At 36.2% G+C, this 26,471-nt stretch overlaps 1 protein-coding gene across 1 annotated transcript in view; it reads right to left on the bottom strand.

Annotated features, from left to right (window-relative positions):
- Nucleotides 1–26,471, bottom strand: part of SUCLG2 (succinate-CoA ligase GDP-forming subunit beta) — a 264,516-nt gene that overhangs the window by 79,175 nt on the left and 158,870 nt on the right. The window contains exons 8-9 of the mRNA XM_065933317.1: nucleotides 21,689–21,850; nucleotides 19,424–19,566 (exon numbers count right to left, since the gene is read on the bottom strand). Of these exons, the coding sequence (XP_065789389.1) occupies nucleotides 19,424–19,566; nucleotides 21,689–21,850 (305 nt within the window). The remainder of the gene's footprint in view (nucleotides 1–19,423; nucleotides 19,567–21,688; nucleotides 21,851–26,471) is intronic.

The following is a 26,471-nucleotide window of genomic DNA, read 5'->3' as shown; positions in this document are numbered from 1 at the left end:
AGTTCAGTGTACCCTGGAGCCTGTGCTCAGCAACAAGGGAAGCCATCACAATGAGAAGCCTGTGTATCACAACTACAGAGTTGGTCCCTGCTTATCACAACTAGTGAAAAGTCAGCACAGCAACAAAGACCCAGCACAAACATAAATAAATAATTTTTAAAAGAAATATTTAATATAGTCCCACGTCTATGAAGGGGAAGAAAAGGTCACTATAATTCCAATTCCATGGATAAAACAATACCACAAAAATATAAAAGATGATCACATTATGGTGACATCAAAAAATAGGAAACTGGTTAAATGTACTAGTAGGGAAAGGTCTAAAAATATAAGGATGTATTCACACAATGGAATATAACACACATGTTAAAATTCTTATTGTAGGAAAAAATTTAATGATGTGGTAAAATGATTTCAGTATATTGTTATGTGGAAAAAGCAGTATGATTCCAATTTAATTTAAAACATAGATGTATTTATACAAGAAGTAAAAAGAAAACACTGGAAGCAGACAGGTCAAATTTAAATAATACCTATCTCTGAGCTAAGGTATCATGAGTGATTTTATTTTATTTTGTGTGCTTTTCTGTATTCCAAATACTCTGTACTGACCACAGATTAAATTACGGAACAGTTATTTAGAAAATGAAATAAATCTCCCAGACACTTAATTCAAATGTTTTTAAAAAGTATTAGTGACATGTAAATTAATTTATGACTCCAAAAAGAATGACTGATAAAAGGTATGTTTAAGCATTGTTTAAAAAAAGAAAAAGCCTTCTGCACCAAGTTCCCAGGTGCTCATTAAGCACCTTAACTACAAAGCACAAACTGTGTAAGAACAGACATTACACACTTTATTTGGGGGTGAGTTTTGAGTTTTGACCCAACTTTATTTTAAAAAGATTTTTTGGGGGAAAGACATAAGGCTGTTTTCTATAGAATATTTCTGAGTAGCGGTGGGACCAGTCTGGACTTGCTAAGCACAACACTAAAGTTGGGAATAGCGTTTAATTATAATCATTTGCAATTGGAACAAATGACAAAGTAAATGGAACAAGAGTCCACAGTGACTGTCAGGCCTGTATGCTCTTCTCTAAAGGGGGGTCCTGCTGACATCCTTAATGACAGAAAATGGCAAAAAGGCACGGGCATCTTTGTGCAGTCATTACATTTTAAGACTACATGGCCCATAGAAATTATGAGAGATTTGGGAAGTGTTGAAAACTAAAATTTTTAGAATTTATATTTTCTATACACTGAAGACAGGAATGTTGTATTGAAATATCTCAAAACAATGCCCAAACAGGCAGCTTATTTGCTATGGTTTTACTGGTCTCATTCTATTGATTTCTAAAACTAAGATAATTTCTAACCAAGATTGATTTCTAACTAAGCTAACAAAGATGAAGTAAGACTTGATTTGCTGGGTAACTATAACAGGTTTGGCCCCCTTTCAGGAAAACATGCCAAATCATCCTATACTTGCTCAAATTTAACTCGCCTTAAGATACTGCTTTTATCATATTTAGAAGGTCTCACCCAATTCTAAAATACTGTTACATAGAAGTTTTAAAACAGATTTTTAAAGAAAAGTCTCTTAAAATCAAAATTTAGACACAAGATTTACTGGCTTAATGTAGATGTCCTTTAATTTACCTTTACTGTATGTCTGTTTCTTTGTTTTGATGCCCTCATGCAAGCATCCAGGTCATTCGCAGTTCTTGGGTCCTTTTCCACTTGAGAGATTTCTCCCTCAGAAAAGCCCCACCCCAGGCCTAGGAAGCGTAAGAGACAGGGGCTCGTAGATTGGAACTTCATCTCTTTAGAGCTCTGTGTTCCTTAAAACTCACACATAATTATCTCTGCCTTCCCTGTCCTCAGACTTGCTCACCCTTGACAGTAACAAGGCAAGCACATCCAGTGTCAAACACCATTTCCTTTTCTGTTCTGAAAAGATGAGAGCTGGCAAAGGAGGAAGTGTGCCACCAAGCAGTGAATAAAAACACAAGTACTAAAGTCCTAATACCCATGCTGTTTTTATTAGTACTATGGAAGTAAATGGGATGCATAATGGACAAAACGTCATCGAGATTATTACCTTAAGCGCCAAAGTCTCGGGTTGGAAATGAACCCCTGATAGAGCATGAGAATTTAGTTAAGTCTACTATATATTAGTCAAAGAAAGAAGAAAAATGATACCGACAATAGCTAACTTCAGACATTAAGAACTCACCAATGAAAATGTTCTTTCATATGTAAACATAAAAACTGAGTTATTTTTCATCCTTTTAACATTGGGAAGAGAAACATTCTTTGAGTTTCTCTCCTATGTAACAGAAGCTTTGGACTTGCGAGTTCTGATCAAGGTGAATCTGCCGCAATTCAGAAAGCACTGTCCCCCAGAGAACAGTTCAAGAGAATGACCAACAGAAAGCAGTGGGAACCATTCCCTTGGAACAATTGTTCCCTTGGAACAATTCCAAGGAGGTCCTGGAACTTGCCAGCTCACTGCAATTTGTCCTATTATAAATTTGCAATGAAAAGACAGGCCTCTGGTCCAAAAACATTGCATCAAATGATTTGCTAGGCATGAAATAGTCCAAGTCCATCACCAACTTTGATATGCTGTACAAACGCACTGCTTCCATCTGTTGCTGTTTTGTTGTTGTTTAAGTCTCTTGTGTCCAGCTCTTTCAGGAGCACATGGACTGAAGTCCACCAGGCTCCAATGTCCATGTGATTTCCCAGGCAAGAATACTGGAGTGCATTGCCATTTCCTTCTCCAGGGGATCTTCCTGACCCAAGAATGGAATCTACATCTTCTGCATTGGTAGGCAGATTCTTCACCACTGAGCCACAAGGAAAGCCTTATTCCAGGTCCATCAGCAACTCTGACGTGTCGTGCGCATGCACTGCCTTCATCTACTCCTTTATAATACACTCTTTTTCCACTTGAAAGTCCACATAGCTACGAAACTGAAATACTGTCTGGGAGGATAACTTCAATGATTATGGTATAGAAAAATCTCCCTCAGAACTATAAAATTTGAATATATATTTTCTCCCTCTGTCTCAGTGCAAAGGTCATTTTGCCCATTTACTTGATTTCAATGGGGTTCGATTTATGTGTCTTTATACATAATTTAGAAACCCAATTTTAACCCCAAATGTTTTGTTGATTCTAAGAGATCAAGAGTCATGTCCACATTCACGTAAGGGACCAGGTTTGCCTCATAATTTTCTTCTAAGCAATGTAGCCATCAAGCTAGACTATTCACCTAACCTGATGACTTCAGATGGTATGAGCCAGTATGTTTGGAAGCCTTAGCAATGGAAGCAAAAAGAGAGAAAACTGAAACTCATGGCTATTTTTATTGGGGGGTTATTATAAATAATACTAAGCTCAGAAAATCCGGGTAGCTGGTACTAGCTCTGAATCTAGTCTTACGGAATAGTCAAGGGCATTTTCTTGGGATTAACTCAAAGAGGCTTCTAAGATCAGAACTTCTTATAATGTTCCTGAATGATTCCTGAATCTGAAAATGCATGCAAACTCCCTTGTATCTGCTAGTTAGCTCACATTCCCACAATAGTGCCTTCTCCATCATTCTTTCTGACATTGGATGCACTGTGGACTCACGAGGAGAACCTAGAAATTCCTGCAGTCTCAGTCCATCTCCATTCCAAGTGATTCTGATGGAATTCATATATATAATAGGGGCCAACTACCCCATTGATGACCATTACAGCAACCACTGCCTGAGGATAACCACCACTGGCACTGCCCTCATGGAATGACTGCCTAAAGTTCCAGGCTAAAAGTACTTGATGTGTTATTTCATCTAGTACCACAGATTATCAACTCCACTTTACGGATTAAATGGCAGGCACAGAAAGGTGAATCAATTTGTCCAAGGTCACACAGCTGGGAACTGACAGAACTGAATCTCAGTTGAACTCTGTCTGCTGATCAAGTAAAAGTTCTTAATGACCACATAGATGACCGTTCTAGTTGGGTTTAACATGCTCGACAAGAACACCCTGAAGCAACTTCTTGGGTCCTGTTTTTCACTGCTCTCTTCATACCTTCCCTAGTTTGTTTAATCTAATCTCATACACCAAAAAGTCACATTTTTGTGTCTCCACAAAATAAAAAGTCACCAAAAATAAACACATTTAATTTATATGAATCTGCCTTTACAGGCATGGGGATAGAGTAAGTAAGTGAGAAAGAGTTGAAATCCATGAGTAAAATCTAGTGGGTGACCTCACTGCCATTTCATTCAAAGGACCTCAGTCCCTGAGGAAGATGGGAGGGATTGAGAGTCACTGCTCACTCCCAAATGCTCAATGGATGGGCATCTCACCACACTATAGGGACTCTAGTGCTTAAAGATATTAAGATATATGGGTAACTTAAAGGACTTTCAAAGCTAATTTTGATTGTATTTTTTGTCTTATGAACTGTCCTTAGAGCCTCACCGGCACATGGATTGTGACTCCACCATGTAGTGCCTGCAGTGAGCTAGAGATACACGGGAGTGACAAAGAGGAATAAAAATTAGCTCATCACCCTGATGGTGGTGGTTTAGTCAGTATGTCATGTCTGACTTTTGCGACCTCATGGACTGTAGTCTACCAGGTTCCTCCTCTGTCCATGGAATTTCCCAGGCCAGAACACTAGAGTGGGTTGCCATTTCTTTCTCCAGGGGATCTTTCAGACCCAGGGATCCAACCCAGGTCTCCTGAATGGCAGACCATGTTGCAGGCAGTCTCCTGAATGACAGCTGTATTCTTCAGCGACTGAACCACCAGGGAAGCCCATTTCTTGTCTAAGGAAGCCCCCTTCTTACTCCATTTCTTGCCTAGTCCATTCTCTAAGAGAAACATGAACACTCAATATCATAAGCACTCATGGTGACAACCTCATGGGTAAAAGAATCAGCAACAAGGTCTCACCATGAAATTGAACATACAAATTAAAAGAAAAGCAGGTAAATTTCAATTCTCCAAAGATGGTTGACATAAAGATGGTTTATCCAATGATAAGGAAAAGTTATATGCTTATTCTCTGATCAAAGAATTTTTGTAAAAGGAGTCTTCACAAAGAGACATCAAGATAAAGAAACATTATATTGTATTTTTAAGTGATTTTTTTCATCCCCCATGTAAACCAAAAGAAAACTCAGTAAAGACCTTCCTCATGTCACATACCATTATGGATCCATTTTCTTTCTTTCTTTTTTTTTTGACGGATCCATTTTCTTGACTAAACATAAAACTTGATTCAACATCTCCCTCTTGAAACACTCTACATTACAATTTTTGTCAAATACTGAAGGATCTGACCACTTCCCTTTTCCCCAAAGAGCACTAGGAACCGAGATAGTAAATGAAGGTTGTATTTTGTAACAAGAATAGACAGGAGACTGAATCACAGCAAAACACTTACAAATCAAGAGCGAAGAAGAAAAGTACCAAGACAGATTAAAGCCACAGAGAACAATAATAGGAAAGGAAATCTCTTGTGAAAAGAAGTAGATGATGGTAACTTAATCAGGACAAAAATGAATTAGATTTTCTTCAATGACTGAGCTCAAGATTAGGTGATTTCATAAAGTTTAAAGAAAGTCACTTGAAAATCACACAACTTGTTGCTGTATTCTATGCTTAGAGAGAAGAGAAATAAAAATTCTCCACAAGGGAGTTGGTCTTCAGAAAAATGCATTTACAATCCCAGTTGATGAATTTTACCTTGATAGGAGATTATCCTTAATTCTCATTTGGATAGAAAAATCACTTTAGGATTGAAAAAATTTCTCTGAGTTTCACAGAGATTCTGACATAAAAATAAGAGGCTAAAAAGTTAAAATACATGGGGGTGTAGAGTGCATGGGGAAAGAACTAAATAGAAGTGTTAACAGATGTGGGCCCAGGGTCAGTATACAGCACAAGAGAATGCTGGGACAAGTTCTCAAGTCTGGTGAGAATTTTAAAGGTATGGTATATTAAGCAGACCTGCTGGGTTGTCAGTGTCATACAATGAAATCTAATTCAAAGGGGGAAAAAATGATTTGGCCCATAGCTAGGAAAGGGAGAGCAGCTCAAAGAAGTAAAGAGAAGCTGCAGAACCATAATAGTCATCATTCTCAAATTTAGGCAAATGTGAAATCACCAGAAAGACTTGTTAAAACACAGTACTGGGCCCCACCCCAGAGTTTTTGATACAACAGGCTTGAATGGGACCAAGAATTTACAATTCAAAAAAGGTTCTAGGTGAGACTACTTCTGCTGGGTCAACCACTTCGAGAATCACTGACTTAGAGAAAACAGGCTATATAGGAATGAGGTCCTAAGGCCAAGGGAGTCTCCATCATGAAGGTTTGCTCCTGAATCTTACTCAGACTTCTACCAGGTAGGAGGGCACCTCCTCAGCCACATTGTTTTCATTCATGATCCCAGAGACAGACGACCTTTTCCATGAGTTTTAGGAGGAAAGCTGATTAGACTGAGGGGCCTGTGCTAGGATATCACTTGTGAAAGCATTCTGCTTTCAGGGATGCAGTAAAGCAAGTGGCCTACTCCTAGTTAAGGATACCCCATGGGCAGGAGTGGGGAACAGAGGATCCAAGCAGAGACACAGAGCATCAGAGGAGACACTGAATTTGATGGTATTCCCAAGATCACAGGGAAGAGGAGAAGTATCCTTAAAGGAACAAGAAAAACAATCATGAGAAAACATGATGGGCAAGGAATAATATCACAATATGATTCTCATAGCCTACAACAAAGTTTACTTTGGCATCAAAATGTACCAGGTGCAATCAAATTCACTTATGATACTGATTTTATGCACATATTATCTATCTTTATTCACAGAGTAGTGCTTTTCACATAAAACATGGTGAAAGATTTTCTTTTATGATGATGAGGCTCTAATTTCTGTCCAGTTATCCTTCTTAAGATATTATGCATTGTCTGATAAACTGATACACCTTTCAATAGGTAGTGTTTTAATGTTGTACCTGGAGATAAAACATGGAATGACTGAATCTATTCTTTCAGTAAAACATCTTTTCATGTTTCTTGGCTTTTGTATTTTTTACCTTTGCTTCTTTTACTCTCCTCATTTGAGTATCAAACATCTCTTCTTTGGAACTTGCTTAACACTGTGAGCATTTGGATTAACTATCTGGAAATTCATCTTCATGAAGAAGCTCCCTTTATAAAGTAAAACAACTAATTACAGATTGCAAAACACAGAAAAATATCTGAAATCATCTAAATACAGTATGAGCTGGACATTTCTCTGCCAAACTGCTACCCAAGTGCCAATATTCTTGGACCACACTGACATGGTGAAGACTCTAAATCACTTAAGTCTCCTTCTCAGAGAAATACACTGCTTGGGATTAACGAGCAAATGAATCTAGAAGGTCATGGGTTAAAGCTCCAAATGGATTTTCTGTTCACTGTTTATGGTCCTAAGGCCTCTGAGCAGACACCTAAATGTGTGCTCAAAAATATTCTACTGGAGCTCTAATTGAGAAAAAAGGGATGTGTCCAGAATGCTTACATATAACAACTAATGAAAGAACTCACAGATAAGCTGAAAGAAAAATAATTAACTAGGATTTGTGCCAGCTGTCCATTGGGAATGTTAACGAATACATGTGTTCTAAGTGCTCTGTTTCATAAGACCTCAAAGGTTTAGGTAAAAAGAGCATCCCAGGAGAGGGTCTTTGACATGTAGATAAAATATCAATCAATGTTCACAAAGGACCTCTAATTGCAAGAGAGTTGCCACCCAAATTATTAAAGTTGCAGCATAAACTATTCAAGTGAACAAAATCTTGTTTTAGATCCATAATAAAGCAAGAAATGTTGAATAGAACACTTTGGCAAAGAAATAGTGAGTAAAGACAAAGGAAAGGAGGGCAACTCCAATGGATGTAGATGTGGAAGAGCCTCCCTCAATAGCGGCAAATACATCATCACAAACCTAGATCACAATGCATGTAACAGCTACAGCATTTTGTTCTCCAAGGTAAATTTATCTAGAGGCTTTCTTCGACAAACCTATGAATCTATTAAAAAAAAAATTCCTGGCATTTTCAGGAGTTTTCAATTTTATTTTTCAAATTAGTTGAATATCATCACATAATATATAAGGTATTTGTCCTATATTATGGATTTATTCATTCACTGGACTGTGAATTCACTCATTTATCTATTTATCACCTCTAAAATGGCAGCTCCAAGAGAGTAAGACTCTATTTCAATCACTGCTTTATCTTTAGTGTCCAGAGGAATGCCTGGCATATAGACATAATATATTCCCTTTTTTTCTGTTTTAACCTGAAATAATTTTGCTGAAATGTGAATTGCTTTTGATGGGACACTTGCTTTAAACCACAAGATATCTCCATCTGGATTATCAGAGTACAAAATCCCTTCTCGTGTCCACCCCCAATGTAGACATGGTATATTCCTGTTTGGCTGACATTTCTAAACAGTCCAGCTTAGTCATTCTGTGGTCTCAGGAACAAGTCTTGACTTCAGAAGGGATCTTTGAAGACCTGCTTCCAACAGGCTAGGGATATCTCCCACTTCAACAAAGTCATTCTTACTGTTGAATGAGCCTTTGCCAACCTCATGGCTGACATTCTGACTTGTAATTTTAGCTGAGTTCCTGCCTCAGCTATGTGCCTGGTAGGCTAGTCTCCCTACAACCAAGCTTCTATTTACAAGGTACCATGCATGAATGGCGTCTGATCCCTGCACTATGGCCTGTGAACTGTGGAAATGGCTACCTGTTAATAGAACACCCTAAATACTACTTACGAATTGCCTATGTTTGTACTCTTGTTGTTTTCTAACATGTTGCTTTTGGGTAAGATCTGCTACCCACCCTCACAATCCTCCCTGTAAAACCAACTATTCTCCTGCATCTGGCAGCTGGATAAGGCCTCATTCCACCCTCTAAAGTGAGGTCCTTCCTTCCATCATTTACTTGACCTTGTAGGACAAAGTCTAGTTATAGATTATGGTCCTTACCAGGCAGCCCTTTCTGATTAAAGTCTCGCCAAACACATGACACTAGCATCCAGTTTAGGAAATAAATTGTTTCAGAAAGACAATTCATTGATTCATTATGCTCTTCTTTTAGACTGAGAACATTTAGCTAGATGATGCATATGGAAACAAACATGAATTGTCAATATGAACTTGCTCTGAAAATACATTTTTGGAGAACTTATTATGTTCTACACATGAGATGGGTGGCTACAAATAATGAAAATATAATAATAGTTAAACAAAACTATGGACTGATAAAAAAACAACTCAAGGAAAGACTGTATTTTTAGCTATTTATAAAGAATATGGGGCAAATGGAAAGTTTACTGAAAAATCAGTAAGAAGTGGGAGGGGGAAAAAGAATAGCTCAAGGTAATTTTATGAGACTTAAGAGAAATGAATAAAAAAAGGAGATTATTGAGTGGTGAGAACTATAAACTGTAAATATCATATAGAAAAGGGAAATTGGGACAAATTATCACCAAGGTGGCATCTGATGAAGATGATAAAGATTTAAAAAAAAAAACACCTATTTTAGAAGTTTGCCTGAGGTGTCTTACTCCTTTACAGAGAATGCAAATAGAAATCAATGGATTCTCATGAAGTTCTTAAACAAAATAATTCATTAGAGAATCCTGGCCCTGCCCCAAAAAGCATCCAAAAATAAAGGTGAGTTTATTTTCCTACTTCTAGCAAGTCTCATTCTTAACTCCCTTTCATCTTATTAAACTGTATATAACAGGAAGATATCAGGAAGCTAAAAAGAGTCATTGTAAGGTGCAGTGGTAAAGAATTCACCTGCTAATGCGGGAGACAGGAGACACAAGAGATGTGGGTTCAATCCCTGGGTCAGGAAAAACCCTTGAAGTATGAAATGGTAACCCACTCCAGTATTTTTGTCTGGAAAATTCCCTCAACAGAGGAGCCTAGCAGGCTACAGTCCATGGGGTGCACCCATGCAAGCAGATCAGGAAGATATTGAACTAAGTAAACAGGAAGGGGCATTAGGACACCTCTAGGATTTTTAGGTTATTTCAAGTCCAGGCAATTCAGAATGACTTTATCAAATATTAATGAACAATTCACTATTAATTCTGAGATAATTAAACTCAAATCAGCAGTGCATGAAAGTAGTAATTGCACAGAACACTGAACAGGTATCCAATGCAGTTTTGGATTATACTAATTCTCATTTTTGATGTTATAAAAATTTGTTTTGTACCATAAAGCTTTTTATGCTTGTTACTACTGCATTTACAATGATATTTTACTCTGATTTAGCAAATCTGATTTACAAAGTTCATATAGTTTCTGAAAAAGATTTTAAATAGAATGCTTCTTTAAATTATCTTTAAAGTAAAAAGAAGCGTTAATAAGCTGATTATTAATATTGCTAGTAAAATTCATGGGCAGAGAGACCAACTAATAACATGAGAATATGTCTATCATGTAATATTGAACTAACTTTAAAAAAAACCATCAAAAGGAAGAACATTCTAGTTATAACCTTATAAAGCAGATAGGCATAGATAATGCTGGAAGAAAATATAACAAACTGTAACAGCAGTTCTGTTACAGAAATAAAGTTGGGGCAATTTATTTTATTTTATTTTATACTTTGAGTAGGAAAGGTAAATTTATAAAAGTGAAAAATGATCAATTTTGTAAATGTAAAGAAAACTTTCAAAAAGCATAAAGTGAAGGAATTTAAATGGGTAAGGAAATCACCTTAACTGAAACATGAAAACTAAATTAAAATGTTCTCAAGGTTTATTCACTTAATCCATAGGTATAAAGCTGCTATGTCTCAAAAGTCATTTACGACACATTTCAAAGTTTCTCATAATCAAATACTTCCCTTAGGAGACATATAAATGTAAATTACAAAAAGTTTTTGTTTTTTATTTTACTTTATAGTAGGAGTTCCTAAATGTCCTTTCTTAGAAAGATAAAATGGAGGGTCTCTAGTAAATAATTCTGAAGAGCTGTCCTAATTATCTAAAACTTTATAAAGGCAATTCACATTATTCAGAGCAATATGGTCTATAAGTTGCAGTGAACACTGAATTAGTGAATACTGAACCATTGCTCCTAGGGGAAATACAGGGTTAGGTTCCTGAGAGCCTTTGGTCACATTTTTGTCACCCTATCAATATATAACCTTGTTTTTTGTGTAATTGTGGCCAACAACATTGTAAATCATGGCTCAAGAAACCTTATCTAAGATGTATTTTCTCTATAAAGCAGGTCACACTAGACAGTACTTTAGCACTACATGTGGGTCCATTTTAAACAACACAATTACACACCAAAAAGGATAAAAACATGAAAAATGGGGCACTAAATACATTATGAAAATGACACTTGTTTACTGTAGGAGCACTGAAATAAGAAAGGAAAATGCTGCCTTGTTTGACATTCACTGAGAACAGTGTACCACGTAACTAAAATTTTTCCAATTCTATGTACTTTTGCAAACAATTGTTAAAGCACCGAGTATTGATTATAGGATCACAAATAAAGTTTAGCACATAGGCAAATTTGCAAATATCGAACCTGCAAATAGTGTGATCAACCATACTAAGAATCCTGGTTGAAAAAAATGCACATTAGGTTACAATGAAATTCCTTCAATACTTTGAAAAACATTACTTGAAAATAACTAAACTGGAGAACTATGTCATTTTAATCACAACATTCATCTTGTCTTAAGTCACATTTGGAGGGGTTTTGAGTACCATGCTTCCACTTACAAAAAACAGTTGTAATGCACCTTAATATGGTGATTCATGAAGCAACAAATTTAAAAAGTTTTACTAAAAGTTTTATGAAAAACTAAGTAAATAACAGCCAAAAAAAAAAAAAATACATGCATTAAGTGGTCTCACTTCATATTATTTCAGGAGGACATACATATAATGAAATAATAAAAATTTACATAGACCAATTCAAAGACATGAGACAGCATGGAAAAAAAGTGTGGCAAGATATATAAAAGAGCCCATTCCTTTGATTTCCAAAACCGCATACATGCCTGTATCTTAAATATGAAAAAGAGTGACATCACAATGGAAAACTGGGCAAAATACATTAATAGGCAGATCATAATAAAAGTGATAAAAATGCTCAATAAAAGAAAAACAATTTAAAATGTTACTTCTCATGACAGTAAAGAGTCACAGTAACAATGGCCAGGATGCAAGAAAACTTACTTGATGAAAACCCTCTATGTTCCTTCAACTAATACTGAGATAATTTGGCACTAAGTGTGAAAAACTTAACCTCTGCATTCATCTTTACCCTCATACTTCTATAAGTTCATCTTATGTAAATAAATCTGACCTGTTTCTGAAGTTATGGATATAAGGGGGTTCACAGCAGCATTATATTAAGTTGGAAACACCCTGAATACCAAACAGAGGACTGGTTAAGTAAACATACATCTATACAAGTGTATACTGTTTAGCCACTAAAAATGTTGAGTACTGTACTAAGACAGGCAAAAGGCACATAAAAAGTGAAAAGATTATATAATAGTCAGTTATATTATCAAAAATAGTTTTGTCAAAGATGCTATATTATTCAGCAACACTTACATATATAAAATTTAGTGTAATTCTGTACTTTTCTGTTTTATGTTTCCCTAATTCAATAATTAGGGGGAAAGGCATACACATAGAAATCCACTCCAAGTCAAGCCAATTTCTTCAGCAAGTCCACGTGGACATGCTACTCATTTAGGAAGTAGACAATGAGACAGTAACTCCTAATTCTCTGGCAGCAGGGGCAGGGTGGAGGGGCACGGCATGGCAGGAAGAAGAAAGAGGATTCAGTGTCTTCAATCTCCTGAACCCACTGGGGCTCATCCCACCAGACCACAGTTCACTTCTGCAGAGCAGAGGAACCAGAGGTATTCACAGTTTTTAACCTTGTTCTCCAGAATAATTTTACTCAGTTCACTCTCCACATCCAGTGGTTTCCTCTACCAGGCAATTTGGACTCTAAATGTGACAATCACTGAGTAGTGTCTCTGCGACCCCATCGACTGTAACCTGTCAGGTTCCTCTGTCTCTACAACTTTTCAGGCAATACTGGAGTGGGTAGCCATTCTCTTCTCCAGGGGATCTGCCTGACCAGGGATCAAACCTGGGTCTTCTGCATTGCAGATGGATTCTTTACTGTCTGAGCCAATAGGGTAGACCTTGGATTCTAAAACAATACCTCAAAAATAACACTAGTAAATCCTTCAGATGCCTTGATCACTCAACCATCCTAAGACTATTCTTAAGATTCAGAGGTGCCTGACATTAATCTCAGCCATTATTTGTTCAACTTGTTAGGATATACACTATTTTCTTTATTTTCTAATTGCTGAGGTCAACTACTTCCTTTCTCAATGCAATAACATTAAGAATAAAAAAATTTCTAACATTTAGTAAGTAGATATTATTTCCAACCTATATGATATTACAACTTGATTAGTGGTCCATTTCTCTTTAACAGTCTACAAAGGCCTCTCCACATAAGATTCATAATAAATTATTGAGCATGCTGAGATTAATCATAAAATTTACTAAAATATCCCCAAATCTGTTAAATTCTTTAAATTACTTACAACAAAACCAAGTCAGGTATGTTAAAATCTGAATATTGAGAAGTGGAGCAAAGGGTACAAATCTTATTTTTTAATTTCTGACAGTATGTCAGCAAGGAGCATGAAAATAGATTTAGAGTGTTATATTACAGATGCTTTGAAAATGTGGTACCTATCAGACACACTGATCATGTGTTAGATTCAGAAACAACTGTCTTTGCCAGGACTTGGCTCTTATTGGGAAGATTGGCAGGTTAAGTTGGGCATGGAGAGCCAGACAGTCTTGGAAATTTGGGTCAAATGGCCATTGGGAAAAGAAAAGCAAATGTCAGCATTTATGAATTCACGACAGTAGGAAAATCCCTGCGAGGAGAAATGAGCACAGGGAGGACGGTTTTCCATGCTCCAATGTAAGCACAATGGTTACGTGAAACAAGGGGCGAAACCAAATGACAGGTTGTAGATCCAGAAGCACAAAGCCATTTTTACTCTCTTCAGACTAGGCTATCAGGTAGGTGATCACCATAAAGAATGGCTGCTTCTCAACTCTATATGAAAGTAAAATTAGTTTTCAAACTGGTCTGTAAGAATAGAAATGCACAGTAATCATTTCAAAAAATAATGTTCATGTTTAAAAAGTATTGGATCTTATATCTGAAAACAAATCCCTAAAAGAATTCTATTAATTCCAAAAAGAAATATTCCCTTGCAGATAAGGCATTTCAGCAAATACATGTGGTATATGATAAAATGAGTTTTGTTTCATGCCTCTGATATAAGCATGTATTTAAGGGAAAAAGAGGATTTTCTGTTTTGCTTTTAAATAAACTCTAATTGTATGATAATTAACAATATATGAGGCATTTAGTATGTTATTAATTACAAAATATACTTATTACAACTCATGGCATTTGCATAAACCCCTTATCAAAAATATAGCACAGAGTTTTACGTCCTCGGCCTCAAATTCTAAAGACTTTTCAAGTACTTACCACAGAGTTAAACCAGCCGGCCTCTCCTCAAATTTAAAACAAATTGTATATTGTGGTTCTCCCAAATATGAATTTAATCCTCCCTTTATTAAACTGTGTTTCCTTGGCTGTCTGGAGGGAGAACCACTACACACTACTGAAACTGCTTACACATTTCATCAATTTCAAAACAACCCAGGCAGTAACACTGGTATCAGTGAACTGCTTCAGACAGCTCCCATTTCTGCAGACAACCATTTATTCCCCACTGTTTCAATAATTCTAAATCTAAGCCTTTAAATGATAATCAAAATGAACACTCAAGAAAACAGCACACAAACTAAAGTTCTCATCATGCTTTAGAAAGGTTTGCCAAGTACTTTACATGTATCTTAAATGATAATAAAACAATGCATTGGGGTATTATTTTCATGTCTACTTTATTCATGAGGTGACAGAAATTGAAAGAGTATATTCCATTGCTAATAAACACATGAAAAGGTGTTCATCCTGATTAGTTATGAGGGAATGGCATTAAACCACAATAAATACTACCACATGTCTACCAGAATAACAAAAATATTCGTGAGGGTGTGGAAAAACTGGGCTTCCCACACATGTCCATCAAAATGTAAATTGGCATATTTAGAAAACTGTTTGGTAGTATCACTCAAACTGAGTATATACATTACCCTATTGCCCACAAATTCTACATCCAAGCATATACACCACAAAAATATGCTCCAAATGGCATGTATGTTTATGTTCATGGCAACATTATTCATAGTAGTAAAAAATGAGAATCACACAAATGTCTATCAATAGAAGATGACATAAAAAAGCTCTTGTCAAGTTATACAATAGAATACTATACAGCAATAAGGGTTAAGTGAACTGTTGCTACATAAAATATGGTTGAATCTGAGATAAAAAGTCAAATGAAAGATGACAAATACAAAAGTATATACATTGTATGATTCCACTTGTATTATGCTCAAAACGAGGCAATACAAATCTTTGATAGAAGAAGTTAGGAGAGTATTAGCTTTGGGAAGAAAGCAGGGTTGAGGGAGATAGTGCAGAGGCATAAAGCAACGCTGGGACGGTGACTGTCCTAGGGCATTCAAACTGCTGTGACCAACTACCACAGACTGGGTAGTTTACACTTGATCTTAGCCAAAAGGCCGAGAAGCGATGACTGGGTAGTTTAAAAAGCATTCATTTCTCCCATTTCTGGAAGCTGGCAAGTCCAAGATCAACTCACCAGCACATTCAGTGGCCGCTAATTAGTACACAGGTGACCATCTTCCAGCAATGTCCTCACACCATGGAAGGGGTGGGAAAGCTCTCTGGGAATCTCTTTCATAAGGGCACTAATCCCACCCATGAAGGGTCTACTCTCATGATATAATTACAACCCAAAGGCCTCACCTCCTCACACCATCACACTGAGGGGTAGGATTTTAACATATAAATTATGAGAAAACATACTCAGTCCATAACACTGGGAATGTCCTATATCTTGATGTGATCAGAGGATCCACAAATATGTTCACTTTGTCATAATTCACTGAACTATATACTTACAATTTGTACAGTGTTCTTTATGGAAGCTATATTTTAATAAAAGTTTATTAAAATTTTTAGACAGTACTGTCAGGTGAAATCATTGCCCTTTAAATGGGAAGTATATGTATCTCAATTCATACAATGAAGTAACTCTCTGAGGTAATAAGTACTATTACTATCTCCATTTTATAAAATAGGAAACGAAGACACATAAAAGTTACATGACATGCCCAAGGTGCCACAGTCAACACATGTTAAAGACAGAATTGGAACCCAGGCTGCCTGGTACCTGAGCCCCACTAAGAATCTCTTCCAAGTATTTGGTGCTTATATAGCACATTTCCTTCCTAAAAGGCTTTGAAAATTGGACTCTACTTTGGACCTAAACCAGAAAGCACAGTCAAATCAAGAGAACGGACTTCTCAAGTCATAAGCTACTGCTTTTCAAAATCAGGCCTCCAGAGGGCAATAGACTGGCTTAACCTTGGACAACAGAGCAGAGTTACTGTTGAGATTCATATCAACCATCTTTTCCTTTAATTCATTTATGCAATATGTTCTACATACCCCACATGATGTTGTACTCATTTTCTATACCTTTGGAATTCTAAGTTCAAAATTAAAAACAAAAGTCAAAAGCACAACTCAGGAAAATAAAAACATAATGCTAACATTCTTGATAGTAGTACTTCTCCTTTCAATGTGCTCAAATTCTTTATAGATAGACTGGCACAGAATTACTTCTACTTTCTAAAACAATTTTACTCCCTATGATTTTAAGAACACCTGTGTTTAGAATCTTATAAGTTAAAATGATGAGGGTGAGATCGTATCTATTCCACCACCAGCAGAACAAACTCTATTACCTTTCTCTCATCTCAAGCCCAGCTGGAAAATTAAGAGAATTATAAAATATTTAATGATACTTTTCATGGGAATCCAGTTTAGAAAGTGTGCTATCTTGGAAAAATTCTTGTTTTAAACAGTTTGGCACAGGAACTTCACTCTACATATACTACAAACAAATAAGGGACACATTAGTTAAAAGGTACTTGTGTTAGGTCCCAAAGAAAACCAGCATTTGGACTAAAAGTCAGTGAAATAAATGTTAAGTCTCAGCTCCATGGCAGACATCATGAGTGGAAATATATGTCAATGCATAATATTTTTCTTGAATGAGCATGCTTATTACTTGATCAATAGAATTAGCTTGTACACATAACAAGCAGTTGCTACTATCACTTGATTTAAGTTTAACAACAATGGGCCTTCTGTTATTTTTAGTTTCAGTGTATTCAACTGACTAATCCTTATATCTAACAAGAAAATCAATACCTTTGAAATAATTAGCTTTGGGCTCTGGGGAATCTCTAGTTGTGAGCAACTGGATGGGGTTCTACTTGAAATAATTACTGCCAGAATTACAACCAGTTTCCTTGCAAGATCCAATCAATTCAACTATACTATTTTTTAGCCTCTGTTCCCTGAAATCTGTGAAACAACGCCAGGATTGAAAATACCCATTACATTTCTATGCTTTTTAACTGACTTTGAAATTTCAAGATTTGGAAAATGTACTGTGAGATGAGCCAAGCATTCATTTTCCTGATATAGCATGAGAAAAATAAAATAACTCCCACATACCTTTATCTACCCAAGATGACAGCCAATCTCAAAAAAGTTTAAATACTCCCAGCACTTGAAAATAGGAAGAGTCAACATTTTTTAAGAGATTGTTTAAAAAAAAAAAAAAAAAAAAAAAAGACTTTCCAAGTGATTTTCATTCCCTTCCTGTACTTTAAGAAAATTAAAATTCAGGATCAGCCACCAAGAAAAGATTCTCCAAAGAAAATGCAATATGATTGTCCTGGTAGATCTAATCCTTCCTGGCTCTCTTTAATGCTCAGCACTGAATTTCAGTCAACACTAAACGTGCAGTATTTTATTACAGTTTCTTGTCCTCTGGGTATTTTGTGGTTCAAGCAGTTGAAAGAGCTGTGTATTATGTACATGGTATTTACGGATTTCAATTGCTTTGAAAATCTCTGGGATAAAAATGATTCTTCCCTTAGAAAGGAGTAGAAAAGAGGGATAAATGAATTCATAAATGATTAGGGAGCCTCTGATAATGTCCCTACTTAACCAATGAAAACAAGCCGCTTCTGTTAACAGAAAAATCACCTGTGGACAATTCATGGCTGAGTGACTCTGGACTTCAGTCACTTTGCTATTTCTGAACAGCAATGCAGAAATGAAGATAAGTTGCTGATAATGTTTAACCATTTTATGTGTGTGTGTGTTAACTATAAGAAAAAGATTTAGCAAAAATGTAAGGTTACCAACTAAGTCATAATGAAAACAGACAAGCATACCACCAACCTAAGACAAAACTGCATACACAGGAGGCCCAAAATGCCAGTCTACTTATGAATGGGAAGTTTCCATATTAAGTTCAGACAACATTTGAATACATATTTGAAAATTACTAGTCTTTCTATATAATGATATCTACCTAAATCTTATCATAGACAACTAAATATCTACAATGGATGCAAATCATACTGGTCTTTAAACTGATTAAGTATTTACCAAATACCTACTATGTGCCTAGCATGACAGCTACATTCTAGTTAAGAAGAAAAGATACCCATGGAATAACACTATATGTACCTAGAGCATATGATATAAGCTGTAACACATGTAATCATTAGAGATGAAAGTTAAGAAGCATACAGAAGGATGTGAAGTCATCATTTTCCAGTAATACATACTATGATAACACTGTAACTTTCTTGTCTTAATCTTATTAGTGTCTCAGCAGCTCTGAGGAAGGAATCTGAGACTCAGTCCTCTCTAACTCATGTGAGCACAGAATTAATCACTTCACTGTTAAGTACACACAAAAAATAGTTCATGCCAACCAATAGTTCTTTATTTGCATGACACTGTTTAAAAAAATTTCCTTCCACTTCTCAGAACTTTATAAGCACAGGCCCTGAAGTAAGATCTTAGGGGTACTTATAAGCCTTTTACCCAGATGATTTAAGCCATCATGAATTCCAGTGTGATATAAGGCAGTATTTGTACCTGGGGCTGGAAAGTATTATACATGTGCTGGCTTATTAATCCTCAGCAGCAGGTACAAGGCAGATTGTTATGGTGAGAAATCATTACATCATGCAACCTCTCCTACAAAAAGAGAAGTTACCTTAGGATCGGCTGTGAGTAATTTGAATGCTTGATATACTTGAGATTCCTTTACACCACCACCAAGATCCAAGAAGTTGGCTGGCTTCCCACCATTCAGGAAAATGATGTCACAGGTAGCCATGGCGAGTCCAGCACCATTAACTGTGAAATGCAAATGGTACACAAGACAGGATAAATACAGCAACATCAAAGGGTGCATAGACTTTGGCCCTTCTCCATATTACTGAAAGAGAAACCTGACATTAATAAGCCAGTTTCCAGCCTACTTGACATTCTATTCAACCAGATAAATTCATAGACCTCAAAAATAAAGAAACAGAAAATGAACAAAGAATAAACAAAAAATACCCAGGAATAGGGAGAAGGATTTATTGAGAAGTTAAATCAATCTGGGAAAGACAAAGAAGCGAAGAGCTTCATTCAGTAAGCAATAAATTTGGACTATTAGTAGAGGGAAGAGTTTTAGGTTCTAGACAGTATAAAGTTTAAGAGACTTGGGAGAGAGGGAAAAGGCTATAAAAAGTTGCTAGAGCCTCTGAATTACATCATTTTTAATATTCTTTAAGAGATTTGAGTAAAGAATGTGATTTTTTTCCATTTTTTGCTTGCTGTGAAGATGTCCCTTTGAATGTGGTATCACTCAGGGGACTGAACCACAGGGGTTCCAACGTCAATAGGACTGAAACACTTTTTTACACTCAGTGCAACTATGCATGTTTATTTGTTCTCTGGAGAAACAAAGAAAACAAATGAACAAATGACAGCATCAAAATAATATTCCTAACCCCTGTTACTATTTCAAATTAATGTAAGAAATGTTTACTAGCAACCTGATCATTAAAAGTAGAACTAAAATAAGCCAACATCCTAGAAAGCTTTCTTTAAAAAAACAAGTTTTAACATCAAAATTCTTATTTTCTAGAGCTAACTTTTATTGATCAATTGCACTTCTTTTGCTTCCTATGTCTAATTATAGGAAATTATTTTCCTTAGTTAGATAGTCCTTCCCACACACACACACACAAAAAAAAACAAACAAAAAAAAACCTCCTGAACATTACAGAAACTCTTCAGGTAAAGTACCTTTCACATTTTCTGACTCTGTATTCCTCAGATAATGCCTATGAACTGTGACTAAGCAAACCTGGGACAACTAATATAAAAATAATTTATATATGATCTTAAAACAATGTGAAATGTGTTAATCCTACCTTTTGAGACTGCCACCTTGGCCAAATCATGCATACTCCTACAGAGGCTACAAAGAATATGTGTTTAATTTGCTCTAAACACACCATTAAATCTTTTCCCTTTCTAAATGCCTACAAATATTGACAGCGTATTAGCTTATCAAGATAAGAATGATGTGAGTGATCTAGTACATAAGAGTTTTTGCTCCAATATAAAGAAAGAGCTTTTGGTATCACTTGTAATTGGATGTCATTTTCTATTGTATGAACAGCAAACTACTAGATGAGGTCTGTTCAGTTCTGAATATAATGATACTGTTGGTTTAATGAGCTACAAATCTTTTTTATTTTAATTCCATTAAGATTAAGACCTCTGTTTCAAGTGCAATGAATTGGTTCCACCAGAAACATAGAAGCGCATAAATCTCAGTATTACACACTGTGGACAATAACAGAAATTGTATTGCCTCTTTACACCCATTCTTATCTCTGCTAATAAGCCAGTGTCACAAATTTAGATGACTATGATAAAGTCAACTGTCTTATTAATAAGCTGACATAATGGAGTAAACATTTGATCATTTGGTTTTCACAGAAACTCAAACTTTAGTATAATGATTAAAGCATGCATTCTCTTCAACTTCCTCTAAGAAAGCAATATATTTTAAATAAAATTTCGGCAAAGGTTCTGACTTTTACTAGTCAAAGTTTAACTGAGATGCTTTAAAATACTGGTCCTGAACTAGGGTGACTGCTTACCAGAAGGTAATGTCTGGAGACATTTTTGATTGTCACAACTGGTGACAATGCAGCAAAGGAAAGAGCCTGACAGCAAAGAATTATCCCACCCAAAATGTCCATAGGGCAAGAAGTGAGAAACCCTGCTTTAAACCAGTGACCACAGGCCAAAATGAACTTTTGAAAGAAATTTTGGGGTTTTTTTTTTTTAAGAGTTTTTGGCTACAAAAATCTCACATGTTCACTTGCAATTGGGAAATAACATTTTAGAAACCAGGGGTCTCTAAACTCTGCAAAAATTCACAAATTATTATTTTGATATAATGCTTTCTTACCAAAACAGGCAATGTTCCCGTCCAGTCCTATGTATTTTAGATCATATCTGGCAGCTTCATTTTCAATGGGCTCATTCTCTGATTTGTCATCCATAGCAAATATATCCTTTTGTCGGAATTCTGCGTTGTCATCAAAGTTTATCTTGGCATCAAAACAGACAACTAATAAAGAAAACACAAACATACATAAATATCTCCTAAAGATCTATAAATTATTGGGTTGGCCAAAAAGTTCATTCAAGTTTTTCTGTCAGATGTAACAGAAAGGCTCAAATGAAATTTTTGGCCAATCCAATGAGTTCTCCAGGCTGAAAAATATAGGAGAAATAAAATCGAATACTGTCATTTTTTTCTCAAGCTTCAGACAGGAGATGCTGTTAAGGCTTTGTCTTTAAACTTTAAAGCTACAAAGACAAATATGACACGATCCCTGTTTTCAAGGGACTTATATTTTAATAAAAAGCATAATAATTTTTATCTGTTGGTTTCTATGAAATGACAATATAAGTTGCCATCACTCTTTAAAACTACATACTGGCATAGCTAAATATAGCTTTTATTTGCAATTTTTATTACAGTTCCTGTTTTTAGTAGTTAACCTTTCCTGTCAATGCAAAGAGAGACTAGACAATAATGCTTACTATTGCTGTCCTCCTACAGCCTTCTTCTGATGTTGCAAAATGAAGTTTTTATTTAGTCACTATGCTCACTAATATGTCTAGAAGATTTAGTGGAAAAAATACCAAGTCAGAATCATTAGATTTTTTAACTTATCTGACCCTTAACTAACTCTGTAACCTTGATAAAAATAACCTACTTTCTTGCTGGACCTCAGTTTTCTTATTTGAAAAGTGGAGAAAGACATTCCCCAGACTGCTGATATACTTACTCTGGGGTCTGCTAAAAGTACACCATGATCTTGATGTGAGCAGGACCATCTTATGATTCTTGTGATTCAAGCTACAAAACATTAAGTGGCCAAGACTGGTCTGTTACAATGGAAGGCTGCCAGGCATTATTAGCACCACCGTCTCCACCCACTGGTGCCGGCAGGAATCTCTAAGTCTCCTACTGGCGAGGAGACCAGGACACAGTGATAGGAATGGACCACAGATAGTTTTCCTTGACTTGTAGATCTTCCACATGTGCAATCAGGGAGCTAATGCGGTGGGGAGTGGTGGTATTCTGGTGTCTTGGATCTGATCTCTTTTATTACATCCTTTAGAGCAGAAATTATTGTCTAGGGTGATACTCCATAATAATCTTCTACTTCACTTGGGATATCAACAGGCAGGGATCTATGACCATGAATTTAGATATTATTCATTCTCCATCAGCATTGCTCATAGGCACCTAAGTCTTTTCAGCAAAACAATCATCTATGTGCATTTCACTGGAAAAAAATGACCATGGTTTGTTAATACAACTTGCTTCTTATGAAAAGAAAATATTATTACCTTGTAGGATCCTGGAGTTAAAGACCCCAGAGAGAGGTTTTTTTTTTTTTTTTTTAAGTCTCTTTACGATAAAAAGTGACAATTTTGGTACAAATCTGTGCAGAGCTGGCATATTAACATCGGAGAATTCTTAGCATAAATAAAAGTCCAAACCACAAAGTACTTAAGGTAGAAGTGACTGACAAGGGACAATCTTATATGTAATTTAATGTCTGCCTGAGTCCTTTGTCTTCCCACAAAATGTCCAACCACTTTACCCACATACTACGAATATACAGAGCAAATGAGTAATTACTTTCCAGAAATCTTAATGACAGGATCCGAGTTAGCAAAGGCCAATGTTCTCTGCTTGCTACAGTAGCACTATCTCAGCAATTAATGACCTGTATAACAATCAGTAGGAAAGCAATGTCACTGTTGGCTTTCCACTGGGTTTATAAACATACTTTAATTAATTTATTAGCAATTTTAGCTCCTCCATTACTCACTGTCAAGATTACTTGGAACCAACATGTTCAGAATGAATGGGTAAATGCTATGAAATTCACTTCCTAAGTGAAGAGTTTCAAATAACAGAATTCTTGGTCAAGATCAATAAATCAGTGTATCAAAACAGGTCCAAGCTGATCTTTGCTCCTTGCAAAGACTACAAGTTACTTGAGAAACATTATAATTAATAGGTACGTATGCAAATCTCAGAAAGCAGTCTCAGCTAAATGCCTGCAAAGTCAGGTTTTCAAAAGTCTCTTTTTCCTGTAGTATGGCATGTATGCCTAGTACAGAAATGAGTTCACTGTTTGGGGACCACCTTGAGAGAACTTTAGAGTTAACCAAGGACTTAAAGATAGTGATAGCAGATGATAGGGTTATCTGTAGGTTAAAAAAAACAAGGTGTATCTACAATGGGCCCTTGCCAAACATTCTCTGTAGAGAAAAGTAAACAACATAATTAGGTCAAATGTATATATGTCCAAGTGCTTTTAGAAGGTAAAAACACTACACAAACAGGAAGCAAATAAAGCAGCTTAAGAGTAAAGAAAGATAAGCAAAACTGAACTGCCATCATTAATACCTAAATTTTTTCTGGGGAGGGTGGTGGCAGAGGGGAAATAAGGCCTTTGAGGTACATGGAGTCTGTTAGACACATATTTGTTAAACCTGCTCAGTATTTTTAAAACAGTCCCAAACATACATAGTGCTTTCCAGCCTAACAATCTCTGTTTATAATGCTACCTCATTTGAAAGTTCTCCCTTGAACTTGACCACTTAATGTAGACTCTGGTATCAAAAACACTTGGGGAGAAATTACAACCATCATAACTTCCTAACCAGGAAGCCACTGTCTCTCTTAAGCCCAGTGGTCTTGTCAATCAAGTGGGACCAGAGCATTTTCTATTGCCTTGTGCTGCTGGAAGGGCAGGATGCATGCAAGCACTTAGCCTCACTAACAGTCGGCACTTCCCGGTGATTTCTATTATTACCACTGCCATCTTCTACAGGCACAGTGCTTTCTTAGGGCTTCAGAAACAGGACAGGTCCTTAGGGCCCAGGATATAGGATTCTCTTCTCCTCCTATCACTGAAAATGACCTGTACTTGTTCCTCTCCCTTATAATCCTAGATTTCTGTTCAGAGTAAATCTAAACTAATGCCTACTGGAGTTTACACATGTACACATTTACCCTTTTCCCACAGGAAGGATTTTAATGGTTGGCATTCCAGGCTTTGGAACTGACAGAGAAGGAGATTTTTCTTAAAGGGCGATGTTGAAAGAGATGACTTGGTGATGCTTGAATCACACCACACTTTTGCATAAGGTCAGGGTGGTTATAGATGGGTATAAAAAAGCTCCAAGTGAGACTATAAGGCAGACGGGGGCAGAGTATAGCCCTTAGGCCAGCTCACTGCCTGTTTTTGTAACCACAGTTTTACTGTTATTCAGTCACCACCATTCATTTACATACCTCTCTGGTTGCTGTCCCAAAACAACAGCAGAGATGAGTGGCTGCAATAGAGACTATAAAGTCTCCAAACCCCCTAATATTTACTAACTGTCACTTTATAGAAACAGGTTGCCACTCCCAGCTAAGCTCCAGTTCACATCACATCCATATCCTACTTAAACAACTAAAAAAATAGACACAGGTATCATATATGTATTGGTGAGAGAGAAACTTAGAAAAGTGCATCACAGTAATATGAAAACAAAAAAGTGTAACAAACAAACTAAACCAAAACCTGCAGCTTGCACAAAAGGAATAGATCAATCCCTGAACACTGATTGACTCTTATATGCTAATTTCCCCCTGTAAGACCCCCTCCAAGAACACTTTCAGAATTGGTGGATTAAAAATGGATTGTTTATGTCAATAAGAGCACAATAAAATAAACTTCCTTGCTCAGACCTTGGCTTTTTCATTTAATAAAACAATACACTATGGTAAAATATATTTTTGGAAGTGCTGAGCTTGGTTCACACATTAAGATTTTCAATGTCACATTAATGACACTTCAATTCTATAGAAAATTCAACTTGAACAAAGGCCATTCTATGTACAAAGTGGGCGAAAAAACACACCTATTAATATTTATAAAACAATTTTCACCATCAAAAGCACATGGTTACATGCTTGATAGATTATACAAATGAATTTTCCTTCTGAACAAATATCAAAGAAAGCTGCGGTACTTATATTCATAGGGTGTTTTTGTCATTTTGTTTAATGGTGTGAGATCCTGTGAGCTGCTAATTCAACAACCTCAATGAACAACGTGATTGGCAGTTATTGGCCTCTGACCCTAGAGTTTTAACAGAAGAATGTGCCACAGAATTAAACAAAATAAAAATACATTTCAGAGGTGAAGATTCACACATAAAAGAAACATAAACACAACAGGAAATAAGACTGTCATAATTAGTCTGAAAAATAACTTGTCTTCAGCAATGTACTGAATCTGATTTATGATAAATAACCATAATGTGCTACAGAAAAGCACTTTGCCAAGATGGCCTTAAAACGCTGATACTTCCCAATTAGTCCCACGTTCTGTTAAACGTTATTGTTTGAGGAGTTGTAAACTTTTTGAGAACTTTTCTTTAGTTGCTGTGAAAGGAGAAAAATAGATACTAGGCGGGAGGGAACTGAAGAGGGAGGTAAAGAACTGAGAATATTCTCGAAAATAGAGTTTTATGTATAAAGAGAGAAATACAGAGAAACACCCACCAACAACATGGGCACAGAGCAACAGGGTAGTTATTTAGGGAAATTAATCTGAAGAAAGAAAGGAATTTGATATGCCATTTAACTTTGGATCACCCAGCCTTAA

This window comes from Muntiacus reevesi, chromosome 4 (genome assembly GCF_963930625.1).
Source record: "Muntiacus reevesi chromosome 4, mMunRee1.1, whole genome shotgun sequence".
Classification (NCBI taxonomy): Eukaryota; Metazoa; Chordata; class Mammalia; order Artiodactyla; family Cervidae; genus Muntiacus; species Muntiacus reevesi.
This window is presented reverse-complemented; position numbering and strand designations above follow the sequence as displayed.